A 23,988-nucleotide genomic window follows, 5' to 3' on the forward strand; every position below is an offset into this window, starting at 1 on the left:
TGATTAGCATGAAATCCCGGATGTGACCTACATTCTCGCGCTCCGTGCGGGCCGAGCCCGCCCCCACTTCACCATAGAGATGACAGCGTGGGCCGCGGAGGCTGACGGGACGGAAGCGGCGGGGCGCGTGTGAGGCGCGCTGGCTGGTGGCTGCCGCTGCTCCGGGCGCTCCTGGGGACCGCCACCATGTCGGGAGGAGGCAGCGCTGGCGAGTGGTGCCTGATGGAGAGCGACCCGGGCGTCTTCACTGAGCTCATCAAAGGCTTTGGTGAGGGTCAGCGGGGCCCGGGCAGAGGGCGTGCACCGGCGCTGGGCGGGCGGGCGCTCCTGCGGCCTGCAGCTGCCCCCCGCCCCGGGCTTGTCGCGTCGGGGCCTGGCTGGACCTCGCCCCATGCCCGTTCAGAGGCGCTGCTGGGGAGCGAGCGCCCGTATCCCCAGCTGGTGCAGTTGCGAGTTGGGGCCTGGGGCGGCAATTCTGCTTTAGTGGGGTCGGGCGGAGAGATGCCTAAATCCCCGCCATCCAGACACCCCCCTCCGTGGGGAGAGCGCAGTGCCCAGCCTCGGTAGGGCGAGCTCTTCGCAGGGGAAGCCGCAGTCTGCTCTGCCATTCCTGAGCTTTAGCCTGCCTCCAGCATCTCAGCCAGTGGCGTGGTTCAGCTCCCGCAACAAGTAATAGGGTCCCATTGGTGCTTCAGAACCGGCCTGCCTGTTTTTGTTACAAGGCGGCTGCAGACCTCAAGCAAAGTGATGTTGTTTCTTTGAGGCAAACTTTGTTCTCATGTTCAGTAGCTGCCCAGAGTGTAAGCTAGAGATGGAAAATCCTGTTTGATCAGTTTAACCAGTTATCTACTTAAACAGGGGTGGACTGGCTGAAGCACCCCTACTCCCCCACCCGCGAGGCACTGCTCTGTCCAGGCTGGGCCCACTGTGGATGGGGGCTGCCCCTTCCAGTTAACCATGACCAGTAAACATCACCTTGTTAAGCATTCCTATCCCTAGTGTAAGCATTAGCATTTTGAGAGTAACCTAAAAAAATCTTGAACGAAGAAGTCTGTACTTGTGTCTGCATGAATATGCATCTACTGATCTGTAAGATGTTTCTTTTATGTCAGCATGTATTTATATAGGATACTTTCATGTTCTAAATGCTTTTGGCATTGCAGGTTGAACCTCTCTAGTCCAGCACTCTCAGGACCTGACCAGTGCCAAACCAGAGAATTTGTGGAACCACAGGAGTTCAGTATTGTTTAACGTTATTACCAACACTATCATTGCTTTCTGGGCTCTTAACAGACATTTAGGAGTAAATTAGAGCTAAATATCAGCACAGAATGCTGAGAGTCAGGACTGGTGACTGTAAACAAAATGTCTGTGACCGTGGGGAACTTGGCCACACCCAAAATAAGTGGACATCCAGCTAACTAAAATCATGCTGGACCACAGATGTTGCCAGACCAAAGAGGTTCAACCTGTATTCAAAAAAACTTGTGTGAGGTAGGTAAATAATAGCTTAATCTTACAAATTTGTATACTGACATGCAGACTACAACCCAAATGAGATTAACAAGCTTCTGGATAGTAAAACTGTTGATGTTGAGAATCATGTGGGCAGTGATGAATTGTCAAATCATGTTCAGTTTCATGGTGCTGCTGTTTGTGAAGCTGCGGGGCAGGCAGTGTAATTGTTCACAAAATTGGAATGGGAGGAGGATGGTGAGGTAGGAGAGTAGTAGAATAGCAGAGACTTTCCTGCATCCCAGAAAGCCTAGGTGGATAAAATAGCGGAGATTTGATCGTACTCTTTAAGAGGCTGTAAATTGTCCCACAAGAGTGCTGAGTCTTCTGGAAAGAGGAAGAATTCTAGAGAGAAGTAAAGATAAGGTTTATCGCATGAACTAGCCAGATGCTGAAATAATCTTGGTTGGGAGCAACTTCATCTGACACCTTCTTGGAAGACATTTCAGCATATTTCCCAGTGTGTGTTGACTGCAGTTTGGGCAGGATTTCTCACCCAGGAGTTGCCTCTGAACCTCACCAACAGAGATTGCTCCACCCGCATCCTATATCTCCATCAGTCTCATAGGTCTAGTTTTCCAGTTCATGCATGTAATGAAAGCTTCTCAAACTGTTTTACATAGAAAAAAAATCAGACTATAAGTAATGAGGAAAGAATTAATGTAATTTGGATGATGCAGAAGAATTGTAGTGGGGTAAAGAGTGTTTTGTTTTTATATTCCGGTCAGGGTAAAATTTGAGCCATTTAAATGATGATCTAATTAGCCAGCTATTAAGCTTGTGTGGACTGTACTGGCAGTTTGTTTGATATGTTTTGCTAGAGTTATCAAACTGTGCCTGGAACCTCCTCTCCTGGGAATAATTTGATTATTTGTTCTCAGTAGAACCTGCTTCTTATTCACTCTTAAAAATTCCCACAGAAATAGGTTTCCTTATCCTTTAGCAGTTCTTTCCTCAGATTTTACAAACATCAATCAATACACCATTTTGCCAATTCCTGGAGGATTTTTGTTAATGAGAGGGGAACCTGAAGTCTGAGATTAAAACAAAAGACTTTGAGACACATCTGAGGAATGATTTTGATTGGTTGAATGCTATACTATGTTGTGGGAAAAGTTTGGTTCTGTCTCTCCTGGTGAAGTGTCCACTTTTTAATTGTCACTTCATCCTTACTCTTAGAGATGGTACTACGATGTCAAAGCTGAGGCATACTGGCAAGTTGTTCAAGAAGCTTTTACAGATACTTGGAGAACTTTAGTCTCCAAGATTGACTTTTTTGCTCCTTTTACCTGATTTTTTAAAATTAATTATTTGTGTCGTAATTAAATCTGAATATTAATTCAAATTAATGTTTATGTAGTGCTGCAAAACCTAGAGATTTACATGCTTTTACCTACATTGTATCTTAATATTATTGTCTCTGTCACAAAATGAAGATTAGTGGAATTATAAGATGCTTGCTATTCTCCCTTAAGAATTTTAATTTACTGTTTCTTGTTTAGTCAACAGTGATTTCTCTTATTTCTCTTCCCATGCTTTGCTTTTACGCTTCTCCTTGTTCATCCAATAAGTGGAAGATTTTTTTGGCTAGAGGTCTAGAAGTTTCTGGGGGTATCTTCCTGATTTAGTCATAGACTAAGGTGCTGTTGTGGTGTAAGGGTTATTAGTATTAGTAAGAGAGATCCTCACTTTGAAATCAGGTAATATAAAAGAAAAAAAATAAGAACACCTGTGAATTAGATTTGACTCACAATACCTTCTGCTGATTTTTGTGGTTTTACTGTCCCATTATTTCTAACCTGAACCCATTACTTCTTCATTAAAGACTGAAAACTCAACACACACCTTGGAAACTAACTAATGAAACTAGTTGAAACACAAAACAGGACTATGTAGCACTTTAAAGACTAACAAGATGGTTTATTAGGTGATGAGCTTTCGTGGGCCAGACCCACTTCCTCAGATCAAACAGTGGAAGAAAATTGTTACAACCATATATACCAAAGGATACAATAAAAAAAATGAACACATGAAAAGGACAAATCAAATTTCAGAACAGATGGGGGGGGGGGGGGGGGAAGGTCAATGTTAATCATATTAGAGGTGATAATTGGGGAAGCTATCTTTGTAATGGGTAAGATAATGTACACTCTGTTCATTTGACAGTGCTCTTTTTTCTAATCTTTCATCCATATCATTCATAGGCTTTTTGTTTTTATATCTGATATTGTGTATGTTTCTTTAAAATGTGCGTGTGTGTGCGCATATATATTAATATGGCTTTCTCTTCTCCATTTTAGGATAGTTACAACTGTAGTTTTGCTCTTTCAGGTTGCAGGGGAGCACAGGTTGAAGAAATATGGAGTCTGGAGCCAGAAAACTTTGAAAAATTAAAGTAAGCCAGTGGTCTCCAACCTTTTTACACCCAAGATCACATTTTAAGTCTCAGAACAGGCAAAGATCTACTGCCCCGCCCCTTTTTTGAAGCCCCGCCTACATTACATGAGGAAATCTAATGTAAACGTACTGCGCAGATGCGCAGTTCAGAGAGCGCTCGAGAGCTACTCTTAGAGCCCCTGAGATCTACCGGTAGCTCGCGATCTACTGGTTGGTGACCACGGAAGTAAGCTATTGGATCTACAAAAACAATTTGTGTTTTTATATGTTGCATTCTTCTTGGATAAGATTTATTTAGCCTAAATTCTTTCTAAACCCACTGAGGATGCGTTGTATTTCTATTTGTCCAATACGCTGTCTTTTGATATCCACAGCAATTTATCAAGGTTTTAAACATTAGTTATCTAGTACATTCAGGTTAGAAAGTCTCTTGTTTAAACTAGTGTCTCTTTCTTGGAATTGACCTAGTCCAGTGGATGGAGCATAGGAATAGGAATTAGTAAGCATTTCCATTGACTAACTGACATGCCCCAAAACACAAAGTAAACAATTGCTTGGCTTTTTGCACTGATGTTTAAAGCATCTGCCACTTCAAGTAATTTGTTGAACTTGTGTACAACCTAGGGATAATAAATTTAGATTAATTGGCTAATCCAATACAGGCAGTCCCCGACTTACGCGGATCCGACTTACGTCGGATCCGCACTTACGAACGGAGCTTTCTCGCCCCGGAAGTCGGGGCGAGAAAGCCCCGTTCTTAAGCTGCTCCGGTGCCCCTGGTCTGCTGGAGACCGTCTCCAGCAGACCAGGGGAACCGCTGCTGCTGCCCCTTGAGACCCGGTGCCTGTGGTCTGCTGGGGACGGTCCCCAGCAGACCACAGGCCCCCGGACTGAAGCCGCAGCCGCGGGGGGGTCCCGCGCCTCTGAGGCTTTGCCAAAGCAAAGCCTCAGAGGCGCGGGGAACCGCCGCTGCTGCCGCTTCAGTCAAAGCGGCAGCAGCAGCAGTTCCCCGTGCCTCTGAGGCTTTGCTCTGGCAAAGCCTCAGAGGCGCGGGACCCCCCCGCGGCTGCGGCTTCAGTCCGGGGGCCTGTGGTCTGCTGGGGACGGTCCCCAGCAGACCACAGGCACCCAGACTGAAGCCGCAGCGGTGGCGGGGTCCCCTCGCCTCTGATGCTTTGCCAGAGCAAAGCCTCAGAGGCGCGGCACCCCGCTGCCGCTGCGGCTCTGCTCCCCGTGTCCCTGGTCTGCTGGGGGGGGGGGGGGCGCAGCTAGTGTGCTCCCCCCCCCCCCCAGCAGACCAGGCTTTTGTTTTGGACTCTGGGGCAGAGCAGCTGGGGCGCTGCCGATTGGTCCTGCAGCGCCCGTGGGCACTACTGGACCAACCCGGCAGCACCCCAGCTGCTCTGCCCCAGGTCCTGATTCAGCCGCTGCTGCTCAGTTTCAGCAGCGGCTGAATCAGGACGTCTGGGGCAGAGCAGATGGGGTGCTGCTGGGTTGGTCCAGTAGCACCCCAGCTGCTCTGCCCCAGGCGTCCCCAAGTCAGCTTCTGCTGAAACTGACCAGCGCTGACTACAGGAAGCCCCAGGCAGAGTTGCTCTGCCCCGGGCTTCCTGGAATCAGCTGCTGATCAGTTTCAGCAGCAGCTGACTTGGGGGACGCCTGGGGTTCTTAAGTTGATTCTGTATGTAAGTCAGAACTGGCGGTCAGTTTCAGCAGCGGCTGAATCTGGACGCCACTTCCGACTTACATACAGATTCAACTTAAGAACAAACCTACAGTCCCTATCTTGTACGTAACCCGGGACTGCCTGTAGTTAGTCCAATTTTTATTGACTATTTCAGCGTTTCTCAAACTATGGAAACCAGGCCTCAGCATGTCTGGTGGTTGCCGGCAGGGCCGGCTTTAGGTCGATTCGGGCCCCGCGCCCCTGAACCCGGAAGTGCCGGCGAGTTACAGAGCCGGGGGCCCTGCTCCACTGATATGTGGAGCTGGGTCTCTCCCCTGGTTCTGCCTGGCGCGGGCCCCCCGCGTGTCCTCCCACTCCACCCTCCAGAGCGTCCCCGCTGTGTGCGGCTCCTCACCGCCTGCTGCTGCCCATGTGCGGCGTTGCACTTGGGCGGGGAGGACGCCCGGGCATGATGTGATGTCATGGCCCGGGATTTTAAAACTCTTCGGAGGCACGTGGCGGGGCCACGCTACCTCCGGGTTCGGCCTCCGGAGCCTGAGCGTGGCCTCCGGCCCCACAATGTGGAAGGCAGAAGTTAGGGAACGGGCTTGGGCGGCGGCGGGCTTGGGAGGAGGTGGCAGCGGGGGGACAGAGGGGAAGGCACCAAGGGACAGGGTGCAGGAGAGAGAGACAAATGCCAGGGGGCCAAGTGCAGACAATGAGAGAAAGGGCAGGAGGGGAGGTGTCAGTGGGAGGGGGGACAGGGTGATGCTGGGAGAGGAGAGGAGAGAAGAGGGGAAGGGCATTGGGGGCTGGAGGAGGAGGTGCTGGGAGAAGGCTTGAAAGAAGGGGTGGGCATGAGGAAGGCCAAGATGGAGCAAGTCATGTGTGAGGGCACAGAGGGGAATGGGGCAGAGAATGGTGAGGGGGTGGGTATTAGGGAAAAAGGGGGCAGGGGCAGTAAGGGAAGGGGGAGGCACCAGGAGGGTGCAGGGCTAAGGGAAGGTGCAGGTGCCAGGGGATTCTGGGGTGAGGAGGAGGGGAGAGCTGGCCTCTGGAAGCAGCACTGGATGGGGAAATTGGGGCAGGCTGGGGAGACTGGGAGGCTGGTGGAAGCAGGGCTGCCGGGGGGTGCAAGGTTGGGGGCAGGGAGCTGGCCGGGGAAGATGGGCGGGGGGGGGGGGGGAGAGAAGTGGCCGCCGGCAGCAGGGCTGGCCAAGGGAGATTGGGAGGAGAAGTGGGGGAGAACTGGCTGCCCGGGAGAGGATTGGGGGAAATGGGGCTGGCCAGAGGCGCGGCGGAGGAAGCAGGGGAGAGGAATGAATTGGCCTGCGGGGAGTGGGACTGACCTGGCCATATGTAGATCTTGGAGCGCTGCTCCTGTTCCCCCTTTCCCCCGCAAAGCACAAAGCATGAGTTAGTCCAGCCTGGGGATCCACACGCACACACCCTTCGAGTAGTTGCCAACTGTCTGGCTGGTAGACACACTCATGCAGCCTGAGCACATTTACCAGCCAGGCAGTTCGAAATTACAAACTGATACATCTAATAATAATACAACTTACCTAATGAGAAAATACCAGACATGTTATATGTCTGGTATTTTCTCAGTTTGTTTTTTATGTGTTTATATTTTTGGGCCGCAAAAAGCAGAACTGAAAAAAAAAAGTGGGGGGGGCTCCAACTAAAGTAAAATGTTTGGGAAACCCTGGTGTAACCAGTTTTCTGTCTGTCTTACAGTCCATTTATCCAATCCATATTCCTTAACTTGTTGGCAAGAATATTGTGGGTGACCATATCAAAAGCTTTGCTAAAGCTGGCACTGGAGGTTTTGGGAGGACCAGAAACAACTTATTTGAATATTTATTCATTTGATTAATGAATATGCAACTATGCAAATGCACATTACTGGTCCTCCAAAAGTTCATGAATGGATTTACTGGTCCCCGTGTCAAAAAGTTTGGGAACCCCTGGACTATTTGATTAGTCAATAAGGGCGTCTCCGCCTTTGAAGTGTAGCAACAGCTCTGAGGCTGTTGCTACACTTCCAAAGTGAAAGCACTGTGGGGAGCACAGAGCCAGCAGGGGACTCAAACAGTCACCTGCTGGCCCTGTGCACCCCACGGTGTTTCAAAGCGGCAGTGCTGCATGGAGCCCGGGGGCAGCTGGGGAGTTGCAGTGTTACAACTTTGAAATGCTGCAAGGAGCCTGGCGTCAGTCTCTGTGTCATTTCAACATTCTGGGCTCCATGCATGCATCCCTTTCTCATTCTCCCCTGCACTTTCTGACTTTTGCTGATAGAGGCAGCAAGGTGGGGGGAAGGGGAAGGAGAGCGACTACTCAACTAGTATGTCAATTATCTGAGTAGACATTCACATTCCTAGTAAAACTCGCTTTTCTGCCATACTCTCTCCAGTCAACATAATGTTTTTCTCATTCTACATGTCTGATTAAAAGGGCATAACAAGGGGGCTTTTGCGGGGGGGGGGGGGGGGGTTGGGACCACTTCTGTTCAATATCTTCATCAGTGATTCAGATGATGGCATACAGAGTGTGCTTATTAAGTTTGCAGTTGATACCAAGCTGGGAGGGGTTGCAACTGCTTTGGAGGCTAGGATCATAATTCAAAATGATCTAGACAAACTGGAGAAATGGTTTGAGGAAAATACGATAAAATTTAATAAGGACAAATGCAAAGTACTCCACTTAGGAAGGAACAATCAGTTTCGCACATAAAGAATGGCGAGTGCCTATGAAGGAGTATTGAAGAAAGGGATCTAGGGGTCATAGTGGACCATAAGCTAAATAAGAGTCGATAGTGTAACGCTGCAAAAAAAGCAAACATGATATCTCTTGAGATAAGTATCTCCAGAGATATATTTGGAGAACTAAGATCTGGTTAGATAGACACCTGTCAGGGATGGTCTAGATGGTACTGGGTCCTGCTGTGAGGGCAGGGGACTGGACTTGATGACTTCTTGAGGTCCCTTCCAGTTCTAGTGTTCTGGGATGCATTAACAGGAGTGTTATGAGCAAGGCACAAGAAGTCATTCTTCTGCTCTGTTCTGTGTTGATTAGGCCTCAGTTGGAGTTTTGGGCACCACATTTCAGGAAAGATGTGGAGAAATTGGAGAAAGTCCAGGGAAGAGAAAAATGATTAAAGACCTAGAAAACATAAGTTATGAGGCAAGGCTGAAGGAATTGGACTTATTTCGTTCAGAAAAGAGACAGCTGAGTGGGGACATGATATAGATTTTCAGGTATCTAGAGGATGTCACGGGGGGGGGGGGGGGATTGTTCTCCTAGGCCTATGATGATGGAACAAGAAGCAATTGGCTTAAACTACAGGGAAGGTGGTTTAGGTTGGACATTAGGAAAAAACTTCCTAACTGTTTTGGGGGGGGGGGGGGTGGAGAGGGGAAGCTAAACACTGGAATAAATTGCCTAGGGAGGTTGTGGAACTTCTGTCCCTGGAGATATTTAAGGGCAGGTTAGACAAACATCTATCAGGGATAGTCTAGACTGTGCTTGGTCCTGCCATGAGGGCAGGGGAATGGACTTGATGATCTCCTTCCAGTTCTAGTATTCTATGATTTGTTCATGTATAGAATCTTAAAAGTACCACCTAAAATACCAAACTATAATTGCAGTGTTTATCCATGCTTAGATAATGATTGTGATATCTGTTTCTAAAGACAATGTTATGAATAGCGTTATTGGTCAGGCAGATGGCGATGGGGTGGGGAGAAACAGGGTATAAGGTAAATATATACTGGATTTCTTTAACCTCTTAGTAAAATGTGTATTGGATCAGAAATAAACTGGCACTTAAAGTCCAGTTTACCAAGTGATCAAGAAGGCAAATTTTGATTCTTCTAAAGTGTTATTTGAACACTAATTCCACCTGGAATTGTGTGTGGCCTTTCCAAAAATCTGTATTCATTCAGGAATCTGAGCTTAATTGACAGTGTTTAGAAAATAAGAGTTAATGGAGTTGTTTTGTCAGATGATAAAGAACTGTGCAAACTATTTTTAATTTCTGCTTTGACCTCTTATTTTCTAGACCAGTTCATGGGCTGATCTTCCTCTTCAAATGGCAGCCAGGAGAAGAGCCAGCTGGTTCTGTTGTTCAGGATTCCAGACTAGACACAATATTTTTTGCTAAACAGGTACAGTAATCTCAGTGACTTTCTTAGATGCCCCATGAAACAGGGTTTTTCATAGAGAAAGAAGAAAGGTTACACAAAAGTAAACAACTGTACAAGGTATGCTTAGTCTGACAAAATCTTGCCAGACAAGGAAAAGTAAAATTCTGTTGAGAGGAGTGGAAGAGTAATTGAAAATGATGCTTTTAAAACTTCATTTCCATGGCATAAAGGATTAGCTTGAAAGGTTTTTTTTTTAATCAGTGATATTTTGAAACCACTTTCAACAAAAGATTATAGGGAGAATTATATTTAAAGTCTTTCGAAGTAGAGCTGCTATTCCTATATTTCTCAAATGTCTTTCATTTTAGGAAATGTTCATATTGTAAAGCTATATTTACCTGTTTTGTGTACAGACTTGATCCGAAAGTATTCCTTTAATTATTTGTATCTGAAATACATAAGGTTTGCAACAAATAATTGAAAATGTTGTTTATACTAATGAAATACATCTTGCTTAATTAAAGAGATAATGCAGTAATACAAAGAGCTTTATATTTCTGCTTTGACAGGCAGATCAACATATATCGTTAGTGAACTAGCAAAGCAAGGAAGCGTAACCAGATCAAATGTAAAGTTTCTTATCAAGAAAAGCTAGTTTAGTAGTTCTGTTTTTTAAATGGGTATAGATATGCATGGCTAGAGTTGGCCTTCTTGGCTCCTTACAGGATGCCCTGCATCCTTTTTCACCCTGCTCCAGGGAAGGGGTAGCAAAGGTGGGTCCTGCAGGCCTGCCTAGAGAGGCTGCACAGAAGCCATTTAGACCAGGAGGCTCATATAAAAGGAATTGTGGTACCTTAGGATTAGTTTTTGGCTGAGAGCAGAGGGCCAAAGAAGGATGCTTCTCTCACACTCTCTCTTGCCGAAGGGATAAATAGAGCTTGGTTCTGGCTGTATTCTCAAGCTCAGGGTGAGAGGGCCTGAGAACTTAACCCTAAGATAAGGGTCAGAGCTAAAGGGGCCAGATGGTAGGAGGTCCAGGGAAGTAGCAGCAGAAAATCCAAGTGAGCAGTACTTGGAAGCTGTGTATAGTGTTCCTATTTGGAGGGAGGGGGAAGGGGAGAGGAAGCGTGTTTGTGTGTGTGTGTGGGTGGGTGTGTGTGGGTGTGTGCGCGCGTGCACGGGGTGGGGGAGGGACAGGAATGGGGTTAGGGTGGTCTGTGGTTCCTCCACTGCCAAACTATGGGACAAATCTTATTTGTAGGTCTAAGTGAAGAGCTAAGAGAGGTTAATCTGTAATTTTAAAAACAAGGAGTAGTCCTGTGGCACCTTAGAAACTACAAAAACATATATAGCAAATAGCATCATGGGCTTTCATGGGCAAAACCCAGTTCTTCTGATAAGCTTGAGTGAAGGGCTAAATCGGGTGGAGAACACCAAGCCTGGGGACAAGATGTGGCCCCTAACTTGCCTGGATCTCTCTCACAACTGGGCACCCTGTGGTGGTACTCCAGCCCTCTGCCACCTACCCACAGTGCTGGAGCATGCAAAATCTACTAGCCTGGGCCCCCCTAATCTTTAGTGTGCAAGGGGAATGTGAAGAGTGCCTTTTTCCTTCTCAGTCCGTGGCTTCTCACTTTGCTTCTCAACTGTGTGTGGTCCCCGACTGATTTTTTTTTTTCTGTGGGCCATTGGCCCCTGACCCAAAAAAGGTTCCCCATATCTGAGCTAAAATAAAGAGCTCAGGATCAGGACTGAAGACCCTGATGAGGGCAGAGAGACAATTTTGGTTAGACTTCTGTTACTCTGGAAGGGATTCATTTTGATTGTGTTATCCAGCCATGGGGCTGAGCCACTGAAGATACACTCAACAAAGTTGGCAACCTTCACAGGATTCCAGGAGCAGGAATTAACTGTTATAGCATACCAAGTTGCTGGAAGGCACTCAAGAGGTAAGTTCTCCTCCCGCCATTGTAACTTAGTATCATGTGGGGTTATGAGACTCCCTTTCCATCAAGGGGCAATGTCAATGCAGCATGACGCTTACTCCTGTCTTAAGTGCTTGATGTCTCATGTCTCATCTGATCCTTGACAGAGCTTGGCAACCATGACACCATCCAAATAAGCCAAGGTCTTGCAGATGCTAAAGGGAAAGGAGGCAGATGGCCCACTAAATAGATGCTGGTACTATACGGCTGAGGAGAATGCAAGTTACAGTGGGGGAGGTCTAGGTTGGAGATTAGGAAAAACTATTTCACTAGGAGGGTGGTGAAGTGCTGGAATGGGTTACCTAGGGAGGTGGTGGAATCTCCATCTCTAGAGGTTTTAAGTCTCAGCTTGAGTGGATGCTGAAGGGAAATGTGTTCATTGTATCAGGAGTTTGGTGAGGCTCAGAGTGTAGCAGAAAGTGCAGTTTGAATTGCCACAGCAGCTAGACAGGCTAGGGGAGTCAAAGCAGTATCTATTATGGATAGAACCCTGTGAATCTGTAGATATCTGCTTTATGTCTGCAAGGGATGTAACTGGTGGGCCTCACCCGAGTGGCCCCCAGCTGTGGCACGGCAAGGCAGACTATGTTGGAACAGCCAAGCCCCAGTTAAGTGGTTAACTGGTTAATTGGGATTTTACATCCCTAATATCTGTAAGTATTCGTAGCTCACTTTTGTGGATAGAGATGTAGAAGTGAATACTAAATTTTGCATCTGCGCAGAACTCTAGTTATGGATCCTGCAGGAAAGAAGCAGCAGTGGCTTCTAGAGAAACAAGAGTGATCCAATGGACTGAGACCTGTCCAAGGAGATGTGATGGTTTTGGACGTTGCTTGCTCTTGAGTGAGCTTGGGAGGAGGGGAGAGAGACTGAGTTGCTGGAGTGAGTGGTGTGAAGAATCACAAACTGCTAGTTGGTGAGAGGCAGACAAGGTTTCATTGCCTTGGTTTGGAGAGATAAGCCACATAAAAAAGGTTTTGCCCTTGTGAAGATGGACTTGCTGCAGGAAATGTAGGAGCCCCAAGAATAGTCAAGATGATAAAAAGGTGTCTGATGGCACAAATGCCTATGAGCTCTATTTATCACAGCTGACCCTAGAAACAGTGTATGATATAACTGCTCAGCAAATCCATCCAGAGGAGGATGAAGGAGTACGGAATGAAACCACTTTTATCACTGACAAAAATATACTGAAGTCTCAGTGTACATACACATGTCCTATGCGGGACAGGAGGTGATAGCGAAGAATGCACAAGGGGAATGTGGTAACAGGAGGCAGAGACTACTGGCAGTCTTGAGAAATCCCGAGCTGTTGCATGTCCTTCTGAGGAAATGAGATTATGGATTCTGAAAAGGACTCAAATAGAGAGTTGAGAAAAAGGATGTACTAGTGTAGTCAGTTAACTGATAAGCAAAAACGTATAGGTTAATGCTATAAACTCTATGCATTCCCCACACCCCCCTCCTCCACGCCAGTACATTTTTTTTTAGCAGGCTGGCCAGAAGCTTGGCTTGGCCCTGGCTTGTGATGGGTCCTGGATCTACCCCTTCTGCGGCTCTGCATTTAAAGTGTATTAGGAGCTGGGTGGGCAGGCAGCACAACTCAGTTCTGGTTTGTGCCAGGTCCAGGAGCTCAGACCAGACCTCCCTACTCCCCCCACCCAGACAGGAGCTGCTGCTACCCAGTGCTGCCTGTTTTACTTCAGAGGCTGGGCCAGCGAGATTCTGCTTTCTGGTTCAGTGGGTAACCAAGAAGACACAATAAATACCTAATAAATCGCTGAATGTGAATAAATGCCAGGTTTATTAGGTATTACAGAAAGAAAAGGCAAGAGAAGGCTTACAACATCCCTTTGGCTTACTGAGGACTCCTGCTCAGCAAAGGATGGACTCCTGGGCCATGTCCGAGAGGCATCTCTGTACAGTTCCAGATCCTTTGTGAAGTCCAAAGGGTGTTGGCAACATTAAGCAATATATAGCCTGTACACAGAATCCTGGAAGCAGCAGCTAATTCTCTGCTAAAGCAGAAACCAAAACAGCCCCTGCCTGGGAGGAGTTTCCCATGGACAGGCTCTGGTTACCATGGAGCCTATCTCAACTATGCGATGAGCTCCCCCCCACACACACACTACACACAGCCTATCTCTCTATCAAACTAGATGCTAGGAATGTTCCCTTCTAACAGCAGGCCAAAGCCTGTTTTCTAGTTTGCAGACTTGAAAACTGGGAAGATTCACAAACTCCTCGACATACAATGGTCTTCTGGTTTTCCAACCACAACACTGCTGCTGCTTTATCAGAGACAGCAGCACAGGGTGACAGGCAGCCGGTCTGTGAGGGGTGCTGGTTTTTAAACTGGCCCCCCCTTGCAGACCAGCTCCCTCCTAGCACCTCACACTGCTTCCTCTGATAGAGGCAGCAGTGCGGCTTGACCGGGGCTCCCCAGGAGTGGGGCCGGAGTGCACTGGCTGCTGGCCCCACCTCTGGGGACTGTAGAATAGTCAACTAACTACTGATAATTCATGCAGTTAATCAACTATTCAGTTAATCAGTATTTAGCATCCCTAGTTGAGAGAGAGAGTGTATGAGAAGCTTTCTCTCCTTGCAGGAGAAATATTGCAGGGAACTCGTTACTGTGAAAAGAAGCAAGCTGGAGCACTCTGAAGGAAAAGGAGCTCAAATTGCAGAAGTACTTCAGACAAAAGCCAGGCACCCAACTGATCAAGGTAACAGCTACAAAAGCTCTCCATGCAGAAGCCTGAAACAAGACCTTTCCAGCCAGAAAGGGACCAATAAAAGTTCTCCAAAGAAAAGAATCAAGGAGAAAATACCCCCAAGGAAGCAGGGCAAAGAATGCATAGGAGAGGACACTGCCCTCAGATAGGACTACCATCGCAAACCCTTTCTGCAGTGGGAGGTATGTAGTAGAACTACTACACTCTGCCTTGTGAAAGGAGTGACAGAGGTGGAGTTTCTAGGCTAGTCTTATGAGGCTAAACAGAAGCAGCCAGCTGGAGTCCAGCAGGCTCCGATAAAAGTAATTGTAATGCCTTAGCAGGTCTGTTTTTGACTGGGAGCAGTCAAAGAGGGGTGCTCCTCTTTTAGGCTCAAGGGATAACCAGAGCTTGATTCTGGCCGCATTTGCTAAGAAATAGAGGACCTGAGAACTGCACCTTAAGCTAAGAGTTGAATATAAAGGTACCAGGCAGGAGGTGGTCCAGAGTAGTAGCAGCAGTGATTTGACATCTGTGGTATATAGTTGCTATTTTATAGAGTTTCTGTGCTGGAACCTGGAATAGTGGACAGGCTCTGTTTCCCCCAGTGACAGTGGTATAAACCTCAAGAGGAAAACAAGTCATGTTTGGAAGCCTGAATATAAAGTGCCAAAAACTGGGACTGAAGACCCTGATGAGGACTAAGGATGTTAAAATGCAGTTAGTTGACTAGTCGATGGAATTTCCGTTGACGAGTCGATAGGCACTTCCTCATTCCTCCTTTGAAATGAGGCTCTTGCACATTTCAAAGGAGGAATGCAAAACTCTGCATAGAGCTTGGGGCCCGCAGGAAGTCCGCTGACTCTAGGTTGCATGTGGGTGCCTGCTTTGAAATGCACAAGAGTCCCCAGTGAGGTCTCTTGTGCATTGCAAAGCCATGGAGCCTGGGGTCAGCTGAGGTCTCCCAGCTGATTCTGAGCTCTGCATGGCAGCGGAACCTGGGGTCATCTGGGGACTCCCCAACTGACCCAAGGTTCTAAGGAAATGCTGCACAGAGCCAGGGATCAGCTGGGGAGTCCCCAGCTGATCCCGGGCTCCACTGCTGCCCCTTTGAAACACCGCCTTGGGTTCAACCTACCGAAGCTGTGCCACGTTCCAGTTGGAGCTGGATCCAAGAGAGGCAACTGCCCGGGCAGCTGGCCGCATGGCTGCTGGCTGGGTAGCTGCCCCTCTTTTATCCAGCCCACATGGAGTGTGGCACAGCTTTGGTGGGTTGAACCAGTGGCCAGCTGGTCGGGTGTCTGCCCCTCCTTGCTCCAAACCAGCTGGCCATGGCATTTCAGCTTGCTGAGGTTGCATCATACTCCAGCTGGGCTGGATCAGAGAGGGGTTGACTTCTAGGGGTGCTGCAATCGACAGGTTGGTGTGACCACTGTTGTAAAGTATCTGAAATCTTGAAACAGAGCTTATAGAAATATACTGTACCTTAAAGTAGAGCACTGCTATTTTTATTCATTTTTGGTAGGCCTGTTACGAATTGAAATAATTATCATGTATTTGCATTTTGGGAAGTTGAGAGGTATCCACATAGATCTGTGCACAAGTAGAAGTGTGGAAGTTAAAATTACACTTAACCTTTCCATTAACTGTTATGGCTCCTCTATATCTGTGCTTAAAAGTAATCTATCCTATTCCTTTCATGCCTCTTTTGACCTGTTCTAAAGGATCTCATTCCTTGGCCTTTCCTAATTTCACTTTCTTCACTTTCTCTGCAGTCTCTTGAATCTTATAAAACAGTAAGTCTCAGATCCAGTTGTCGTCTTGTAACACAGTGAAGTAGCTGTCAATTGTTCAGCTAATATCTGTATGAATGGTTGGTTGCACATTCACTCTTTTGGGTTCTGCTTCCCAACATAATCAAATGGTGCCTCTTAAATATTTCAGACCATTTGTGTGTTCCTCTGCTTTATGCTTGCTCATGTCTTTTCTTTTCTTCCACTAGGCTTGCTTCTGCAGCGTTGCGCTTGGTGTTTAACAGGTTGTTTCATTTGATTATGTTAAAAGGAATTTTATTTTAATGTATAGACTGCAAATACATATAAAAAGCTAGGAAATTTCAAAACAAATGGTGAAAGTTTATTACATTTTCAAGGCTCTTGGTATTTTTTTTTTTTTAAATCTTGAAGGTATGGGTTATCTGTGTAATGAGAGAAAGGAGGAAAGCTGTTAAGCTTTTTCGAGTACTCTTTTATGGATAGTAATGATTGCTCTGTTGTGACTGGCCTACTGTACAAATACAGGTTGAACTTCTCTAGTCCAGCACGCACTGATCTGGCAACATCCATGGTCCAGCCTGATTTTAGTTAGCTGGACCTCCGCTTATCATGGGTGAGGCCTCGTTTCCCATGGTCCCATGAAGTTACAGCCTCTAGTTCTAGCTTTTGACATTCTGTGTCTAAGAGCCCAGCAAGCAGTGGAAGTGCTGGTAATACTGCCAAGCATAAGCATTGTTTCATTGTGCCAGTACAGTAGCACTTTGTAATGAAGAAGACTGATAAGCATTAGCTAGGGGTAGGCTTATATAGCGTGTATCGGTACAGTCATACATTATTAAGCAGCATTGCAAGCATCGTTCCATTAATTTGCCTTGAATTAAAGATAGCCACTCACTATAATATTGACCACCCAAGGTTTGGCAAATTCTGTGGTTCAGTACTTGTCAGGTCCTGAAGGTGCCAGACTAGAGAGGTTCAACTTGTATATTTATTTTTTTTAAATGTTGAAAAGTAGCTAACATACACCGTTAAAAGCTCTTGAAGTGGTAGTGCATAATTTTGCCACATGATGGCACCAAATATTTGAAAAATGATACTCATTTTTCCCTCTTCATGTGCTAGTAAACATGTAAAAGTTTGTGAACATGTACTCAGTGTTATGGAGTCAGTTCCATCAGTTGTGGTCTGAGAGCTACCCACTAAGTCCTCCAGAAAACAAGGGAATAACTGAGCTGTTTGTTTCATTTCTAAGATTTTTAAAAAAAAAGGAAGTGGGAAGGGGAGAATATTATAGAGAAGCAATAAAAAGGGGGAATAAGCCTTGTCTGATTTATTTTTCCCTTTTGCAGGTTATTTAGAACATATTGCTATTTTATAAAGTCTTTTCCTGGCCCTTTATTCTTTAAAAAAAAAAAAAAGGTATGTAATTCACTATGTTGTAAGGGAGAGTGAGCAGATTTTCTTCTGTGGGAAAGCAAACTTTCCTGGCAATTGGGTAAGATTGCAGCAAAATAATGGAAATATTAGGGTTTGGTGACCTGTCTGATTATATTACTATTTTTTTTAAAAAGACTATTCTGAGTTCCAAATATTTTGAGGATTCTGCTTTCAAAACTCTAATTTTTGGCCATCTTCCTTCCTTATGTTTCCTCTTTAAAAAAATTTATAGTCTAGGACAGGCATGTCCAAAGTCCGGCCCGCGGGCCAATTGCGGCCCGTATTCCGGTTTAATACGGCCCCACAGGTAATTTGGCAATATCTATCTTTTATGGCCCCCAACGAATCCATATGTATTGAGATGAATACATTGTAAAATCTCAGTTAGTCAGTTGGTCTAAATCAGTTATAACTATATTTGGACACAACATGTATACTTGGTGTTATGTTTCTGTTCATATTTTTTGAACTTAAAAGTTGACGGACAACCTTTATTACCAATAATATGTAATGTACTTTACAATGTTCCTGACATATATTTCAGCTTCCTGGATTTTTTTTTCATTTGGCCTTCAGATATGAAAGGCAGAGTGATTTAACACCTGTTTAGATTTGTCATCCATGTGATGAAATGAAAAGTATGCCGTTTGCAATAAACTTTGCATAAAATAGTTAATTTGCATTTAATTTTAATGGTTCAAAGAATGTCAGGCAAAATGGTCGGCCCACACGCATGTTCACTACATCAAATCTGGCCCCCTTTGAAAAAAGTTTGGACACCCCTGGTCTAGGAAGACACCTTGTACTCTGTTTAGTTTCTCTGCTGAGAACTTTTTATAATGTAATAGTAAATATTTATAATGACAAGACTGCATCCTTGTATGATACTGCTATAATACGGGAACTAAATGTATGCTCAGTGCTACAATTCAGTTTGTACCTAAGTTTCCATATATCTTAACTTTTTTATAAGTTTTCAGAATGTAAACTTTACATGAAAAGATCATAACTATGAAACTGTCTTCATTATAAAATTTAAATACCTTACATAGTAGTTGAATAATCTAAAAACAAGCTCTGAATGCTTCTGAGCACTCTTAGAGAACATGAATGTGGACTATAGTTGAGGGTTGGTAACTGAAATCTGTATTACAGATTAGAACTTGAGTATTTTCAAAAATAAATTGAGTAATAGTATGTTGAATATGCACGCTTATTAACATTTTATTATTTTGGTCAGTTTTATATGTACTCACGTTAAATTTGGCCTCCCTGTTATGCCTAGGTATGATATGGTCCTCTATTTGGGGCCTCAGAACTCTGGATGATCTTAGATGCCATTTGAGCTAGGATACCTAGGCACAATGAGGTGAGTTAAGGATACAACTTCAGCCTTAACTCTGAATGTCTTAACGTCTGTGTATTGTTAAACCAGACCCTTAATTTTATTTTCCAGGCACAGTGGTTACATGTGTTAATGCTATCCCTAAAGTATTCAATAATCATTAATGTTGTGGCAAACCTCAGTTTTGTCAAGGAACAGTTGTTTGTGTGTTAGCACAAAGATCTTGACAGAAGTAGATCCATCTTTCCAAGAACATTTGCACAAGTGACCACTGTGGGTTGACATATTTTATGACTACTTCTTTTTTTGTCTCTTCAGTCAAGCATCAGGATAACACATGAATTTTTATTGAATATTCATGATGGAACACAAGGAAATAAGCATGTTCCACCTGGGGGAGGCAGAAGGGTCCCTTCCAATCAATGGATTTTAGGCATAACTGCAACCTAGTAATCTGGGGAGTTTTGTTTTGTTTTGTTTTGTGTGTGCAACACTCTCATTGACTTAAAAGACCTTGATCCTCACCAGTTTAGGATCATTTGCGGGGTTAATAATGCTAAATTTGAGCACTGTGATTGTCCAAATTTGAGAATTAACCAGATTAATAGACAAATGTAATCACAAAATATTCACAATTCATGGCGCACATAACACAGCCATGGTGATGAAGAAATTGTTTACAATGGAGTATAAATTATATATATAGAATTTACCTTTATTCTAAAAGGTAAAATTGTGCATGTGTTGAAAATAGCAAGTTTTGGAACCCAAATCTGCCCTATAGTAACACAACTACATTTGACTGTAAATCTAGTAAAATCATCTATTTTGTGGCATGCAGAAGTTCAGAAGATGAATCTGCAAGATTCATGTGATATAAATCCATGTGTTATAACACAAGACACGAAGCCCTTATCATCTTTGGTTCTCCAGAGCTCTTTGATAAAGAGAAATATCTGACTACAAGATATTATTAATGGCGAATATCACTTGTAGCATGTGACATGAGTCCTCTAAGAGATGCATTAGCTGTATATTGGTTTCTGGGTGGACATACAATATTGGGTTTAAACCAGTGAAGACAGAAACTTGTTACAAGCTTATTTACAATAGCATTATGCCACGCTGTTGCAATATTACACATAAGTGGAAGGGCATCTACTTATGGAGGCAACAGCAAAACCAAAGAAGAGACAAAGTGGCAGTGGGATTAGATAACCTAATCTTCCTTTCTGTTTTTTCTGTTTAGCAGTCATCTGCAATTTTCAGTTATGATGTTGATTTCCTTCCCAACCTTTTAGACTCCCAGCTCCTCCCTTGTTGGACTTTCAGTCTTGAATCAGCTTTCCTAGTCACCAAAACAGTCATTTTCTCAATCTTTTCTTCACTGCTCTTTTTCACCCTATTCGCTTCTAGCCCTTCTGTAAAATCCAGTCCATTTATGTCTGATGCAAGTCCACCCTGATTTATAAATTCAGTCACTGATTCCTTTGCCCCTTGTACTTGCTGCAAAGCCCATCCCACCATGCATAACTCACTTATAACATTCATGTCCTCCACTTGATCAGCACCTCTGGAGAGTGGTCCATACTTATGTGGATTTCCTCTGCTGCAGATTTTCTCCTCCTGCAGTTCCTGTACCTTCCTGGTTAAGAAGAGATACTTCTTTACTCACATTAATCCTAGGCCTTCAATCTCATCTATATGTCACTATTTGGTTTCTTTGTAAAACCCTTCCTTTTTTGCACTTTTTCATAATCACTGAAGTTTCTCATCCCTTTCCAGTCGCCACCTCCTGTTTTGTGATTTCCTGCCCTCCCTCACACTTTTTCCAATATTTTTTTCATTAATATCTTGCTCTTTCTTCTGCTTTTATTCTACAATATGTCTGCTGTGGTCTCCCCTCATTCTGAGGTTCTACTTTGGACTTCATCTGTCTCTCCAACTAATCCCACTTCCCTTCTCTCTGTCACCTAAAGTTTATATATATTCCATCTTCAACTGTTGCCTCAGCTTTTCCCCTTTTAGTTGGCGTGTGATCTTTCCACCCTATTGCAACTGCTTTCACAGTATCTATAGTTCCTCTTCCTGATCATTTCCCAGTTTCTACTCCAACCTCATCATCCTCATCCTTAAGTACTTTCTATCGATATCATGCAGTTTTAAAAATCATGTCCTCCCTTATCTTCACAACTGTGTGGTGTTTTCCACTTTCTGCCAGTCTGCTTCAGAGTCTCTTGATGATTCAACTCCCCTTTCCCACTTCCTTAGTTTGAGGAATATGATGGTGGTCCTATGGGCTCCATCCTTTGGTTTGACTGTATAACTGAGCATCTAAATGATCTGTGTAAGCATGTCACAGTCATTGTGTCCTAAGTCTACTCTTGCTCCCACATTGTCTTACATCCACTTACTGCATCTTTTTCACATTTAATTGTACTTTCTTTGAAGCAAAGGCTTTCTCACTGATTATTTGTTCAGTGCTTAGAACACTGGGATTCCAACGTAACAGGTGGCTTCTGGGCATTTCCATAATATAAATCAGTTATCTGGCATGGTATACAACATTAGAACAGCAAGTCTTGTCAAAACAAAAAAAAGAGGGGGGGGGGATGTTTGAGGTTCTTTCTAGTAGGTGAAGGGGGACAAGGAAAATGAGAAGAGGGCTAAGGGAATAAAAAAACTTTGTATTCAATAAGCTAAGAAGTAACTGTCCATCTTGGCTTCATCCTCCATACCAAGATGGCCGTATTTTAATGTTTGTAACTTGTAAATTACTCACAATAACTTTTGTGCCCCTCCTTCCAATACACATTTTAAGGCAGGTTTTAATACTGTACCTTTAGTAGAAGAGGCTCCAGGAACATAATTCCATATTGTCCCTTAAATAGCAGGTAATGTCTTACATGCAAATCTATGCTAGAGTTTGAAGAAGAAAAAGTCTAGATATGTATTCTAACTCAATAATATAGATGCAGTCCAGTTTTCCAGTGACATACTTATTTCTGGATAACTTAATGGTAAACTCAGATCAGATCATGGAGCAATATACTTCAGTACATAAAGTACAAATAGAACACTTACTAGCACCCTGGGTATCTTGTATATTTTGTTTTGTTTTCCCCTGATCTTGCCAAAGAAAAGGTGTCAGTCTGTTCTGACCTGCTTTGACTAGAAACAGATGTTGTCCACTTTTTTGTTGGAAGTGGTTTCATATTTATAGCCCTGAAGTATATTTCAAATGGTTGATATATAATTAACTTCTTACATTGTTATCTTTTAAAATGTATGTAAACTGTTATACTGGAATGTACTTGCAGACTGGAAAATCTTCTTTTTTAAAAAAAAATTTTTTTTTCCTGGCCTATGAACTTAGTGGAACAAATAATAATCATCCCTCATTATACTGCACATAGTCCCATCCCAATATAACATAATTCCTTGTCCAAATTCTGTCTTTAATTGCACCTTTGACAATTTGATTGATTTCAGTGAAATTACACAAAGGTAACTAAGGGCAGGATATGGTCCCATATCTTTTATGAAAATTTTTGAAAAGGTAGAATTCACTCTTCATTCTTCAACATATATAGAGCTCATATTTCACTTTCATTTTTTTTTAAGTTTTAGGCTATATATCTCTCTTTAATGTACAAAAGATATGACTAACATTAAGGATTTGATTTACTTTTTCAAAAGGTAGAATATTGTACTAAAAAAAAAAAAAAAGCTGCAAGGTGAAATAAGGATGGTACTCTATCTTATCACTAGAAGATTTACTTGACATTGCTTAGTTCCTAAACTCAATTTTTGTTTTTTAAAAATAAAATCAAAATGTACATTTAAATCATTGCCTTGGGTTGGGACCTGAGGGCTTCAGTATGTAGGCTGCCCTGGAGAGACAGGACTACCCCAGCTCTAAGAGGAAGCTGTATAACAAATTTTGTGGTCCTTGCTCTTACTGTATAAGAGGTGTTCTTGAACAGATAGGCAAACAAACTCTCTCAAAAACATGGTAGATTAAATGGCTTGATTTTTTTGGTGTATTTGTGTTAGTCTCAGTTTTTAAAAATAAACTTGAGGTAAAGGAAAATAAGTGTTCTGTAAAAGAGTGGAAAAGGAAAAACTTTATGAAAATTTTTAACACAGAAAATCTGAATTTGAGAATGACTCTAATATATTTGCTTAGTTTTTTTGCTAGGGCCGTTTTTCATATATATATCTAGGTCCCATGGGATGCCTTTTAAATATTGATATTTTGATAATTCCCCTCTTCTGCCTCCCCCACCCCCCGTTATTCCATGAGCAATACAAAGTACTTTCACCAGTTTCAGTCAGGTTTTTTGTGGTAATACCTTACTCTGCCAGTGATCCCATTGAAATCAAGCAGAGTACTAGTGAGTCTGTGTAAGGATGAAGCCCTGAATCATTAATAGAATAAGCGTATACCCTAAAATTAACAAAAATGCATCTTAAAAGTAAGCAAAAGATTCTTTGCTGTTCTTTAGCTATCAATGACATCCCTATATTTTGGTCAGGTTGTTGTGTTTTTTAATGTTTTAATTGTTCTTTTAGAAGTTAGGGGACAAATTACAAGGTGTCTCTAATATATTTACTTAGAATACTTGCACCTTTTGTGTGTTGGTCAACCACCATCCTGCATCACTTGGTTTATCTTCTACAACAGAGGCTTTTATGGCTGTCCAGACTAGTTTTGCTCTTTTGGTGGTACTATGTGTTTATCAAAAATTAGGTATTGCTTCTGAAGTGAACTTTTGTAACTTAGATCAGAGCTCTGCTGGAAAATAAGGGTTTATAAAGGAAGAAATGGTCCTGTTATGCAATGGTCCTCACTTTCCATACCTCTTTCTAGGTAATAAACAATGCTTGCGCTACTCAAGCCATAGTAAGTGTGCTATTAAACTGTATCCATCAAGATATCCATCTGGGAGACACACTGTCAGAATTTAAAGAATTTTCACAAAGTTTTGATGCTGCGGTAAGTG

General features: G+C 43.8%; 1 protein-coding gene across 4 annotated transcripts in view; it reads left to right on the plus strand.

Moving 5' to 3' along the window:
• The first annotated feature begins 3 nt into the window (after positions 1 to 3).
• Positions 4 to 23,988, plus strand: part of UCHL5 (ubiquitin C-terminal hydrolase L5) — a 37,914-nt gene continuing 13,929 nt past the window's right edge. Inside the window, exons 1-5 of one of the 4 annotated variants that reach the window (XM_075936735.1) lie at positions 4 to 268; positions 9,642 to 9,747; positions 14,320 to 14,437; positions 18,923 to 19,006; positions 23,856 to 23,981. Coding sequence is in view for 1 of the 4 variants with exons in the window: in XM_075936732.1 (XP_075792847.1) it covers positions 187 to 268; positions 3,847 to 3,910; positions 9,642 to 9,747; positions 23,856 to 23,981 (378 nt within the window). In the remaining 3 variants the exon portion in view is untranslated. Of the gene's footprint in view, positions 269 to 3,846; positions 3,911 to 9,641; positions 9,748 to 14,319; positions 14,438 to 18,922; positions 19,007 to 23,855; positions 23,982 to 23,988 lie in introns of all 4 variants that reach the window. The other 3 variants (XM_075936732.1, XM_075936734.1, XM_075936736.1) reach the window with 3 other exon arrangements.

This window comes from Pelodiscus sinensis, chromosome 9, assembly GCF_049634645.1.
Source record: "Pelodiscus sinensis isolate JC-2024 chromosome 9, ASM4963464v1, whole genome shotgun sequence".
Taxonomy (NCBI): Eukaryota; Metazoa; Chordata; order Testudines; family Trionychidae; genus Pelodiscus; species Pelodiscus sinensis.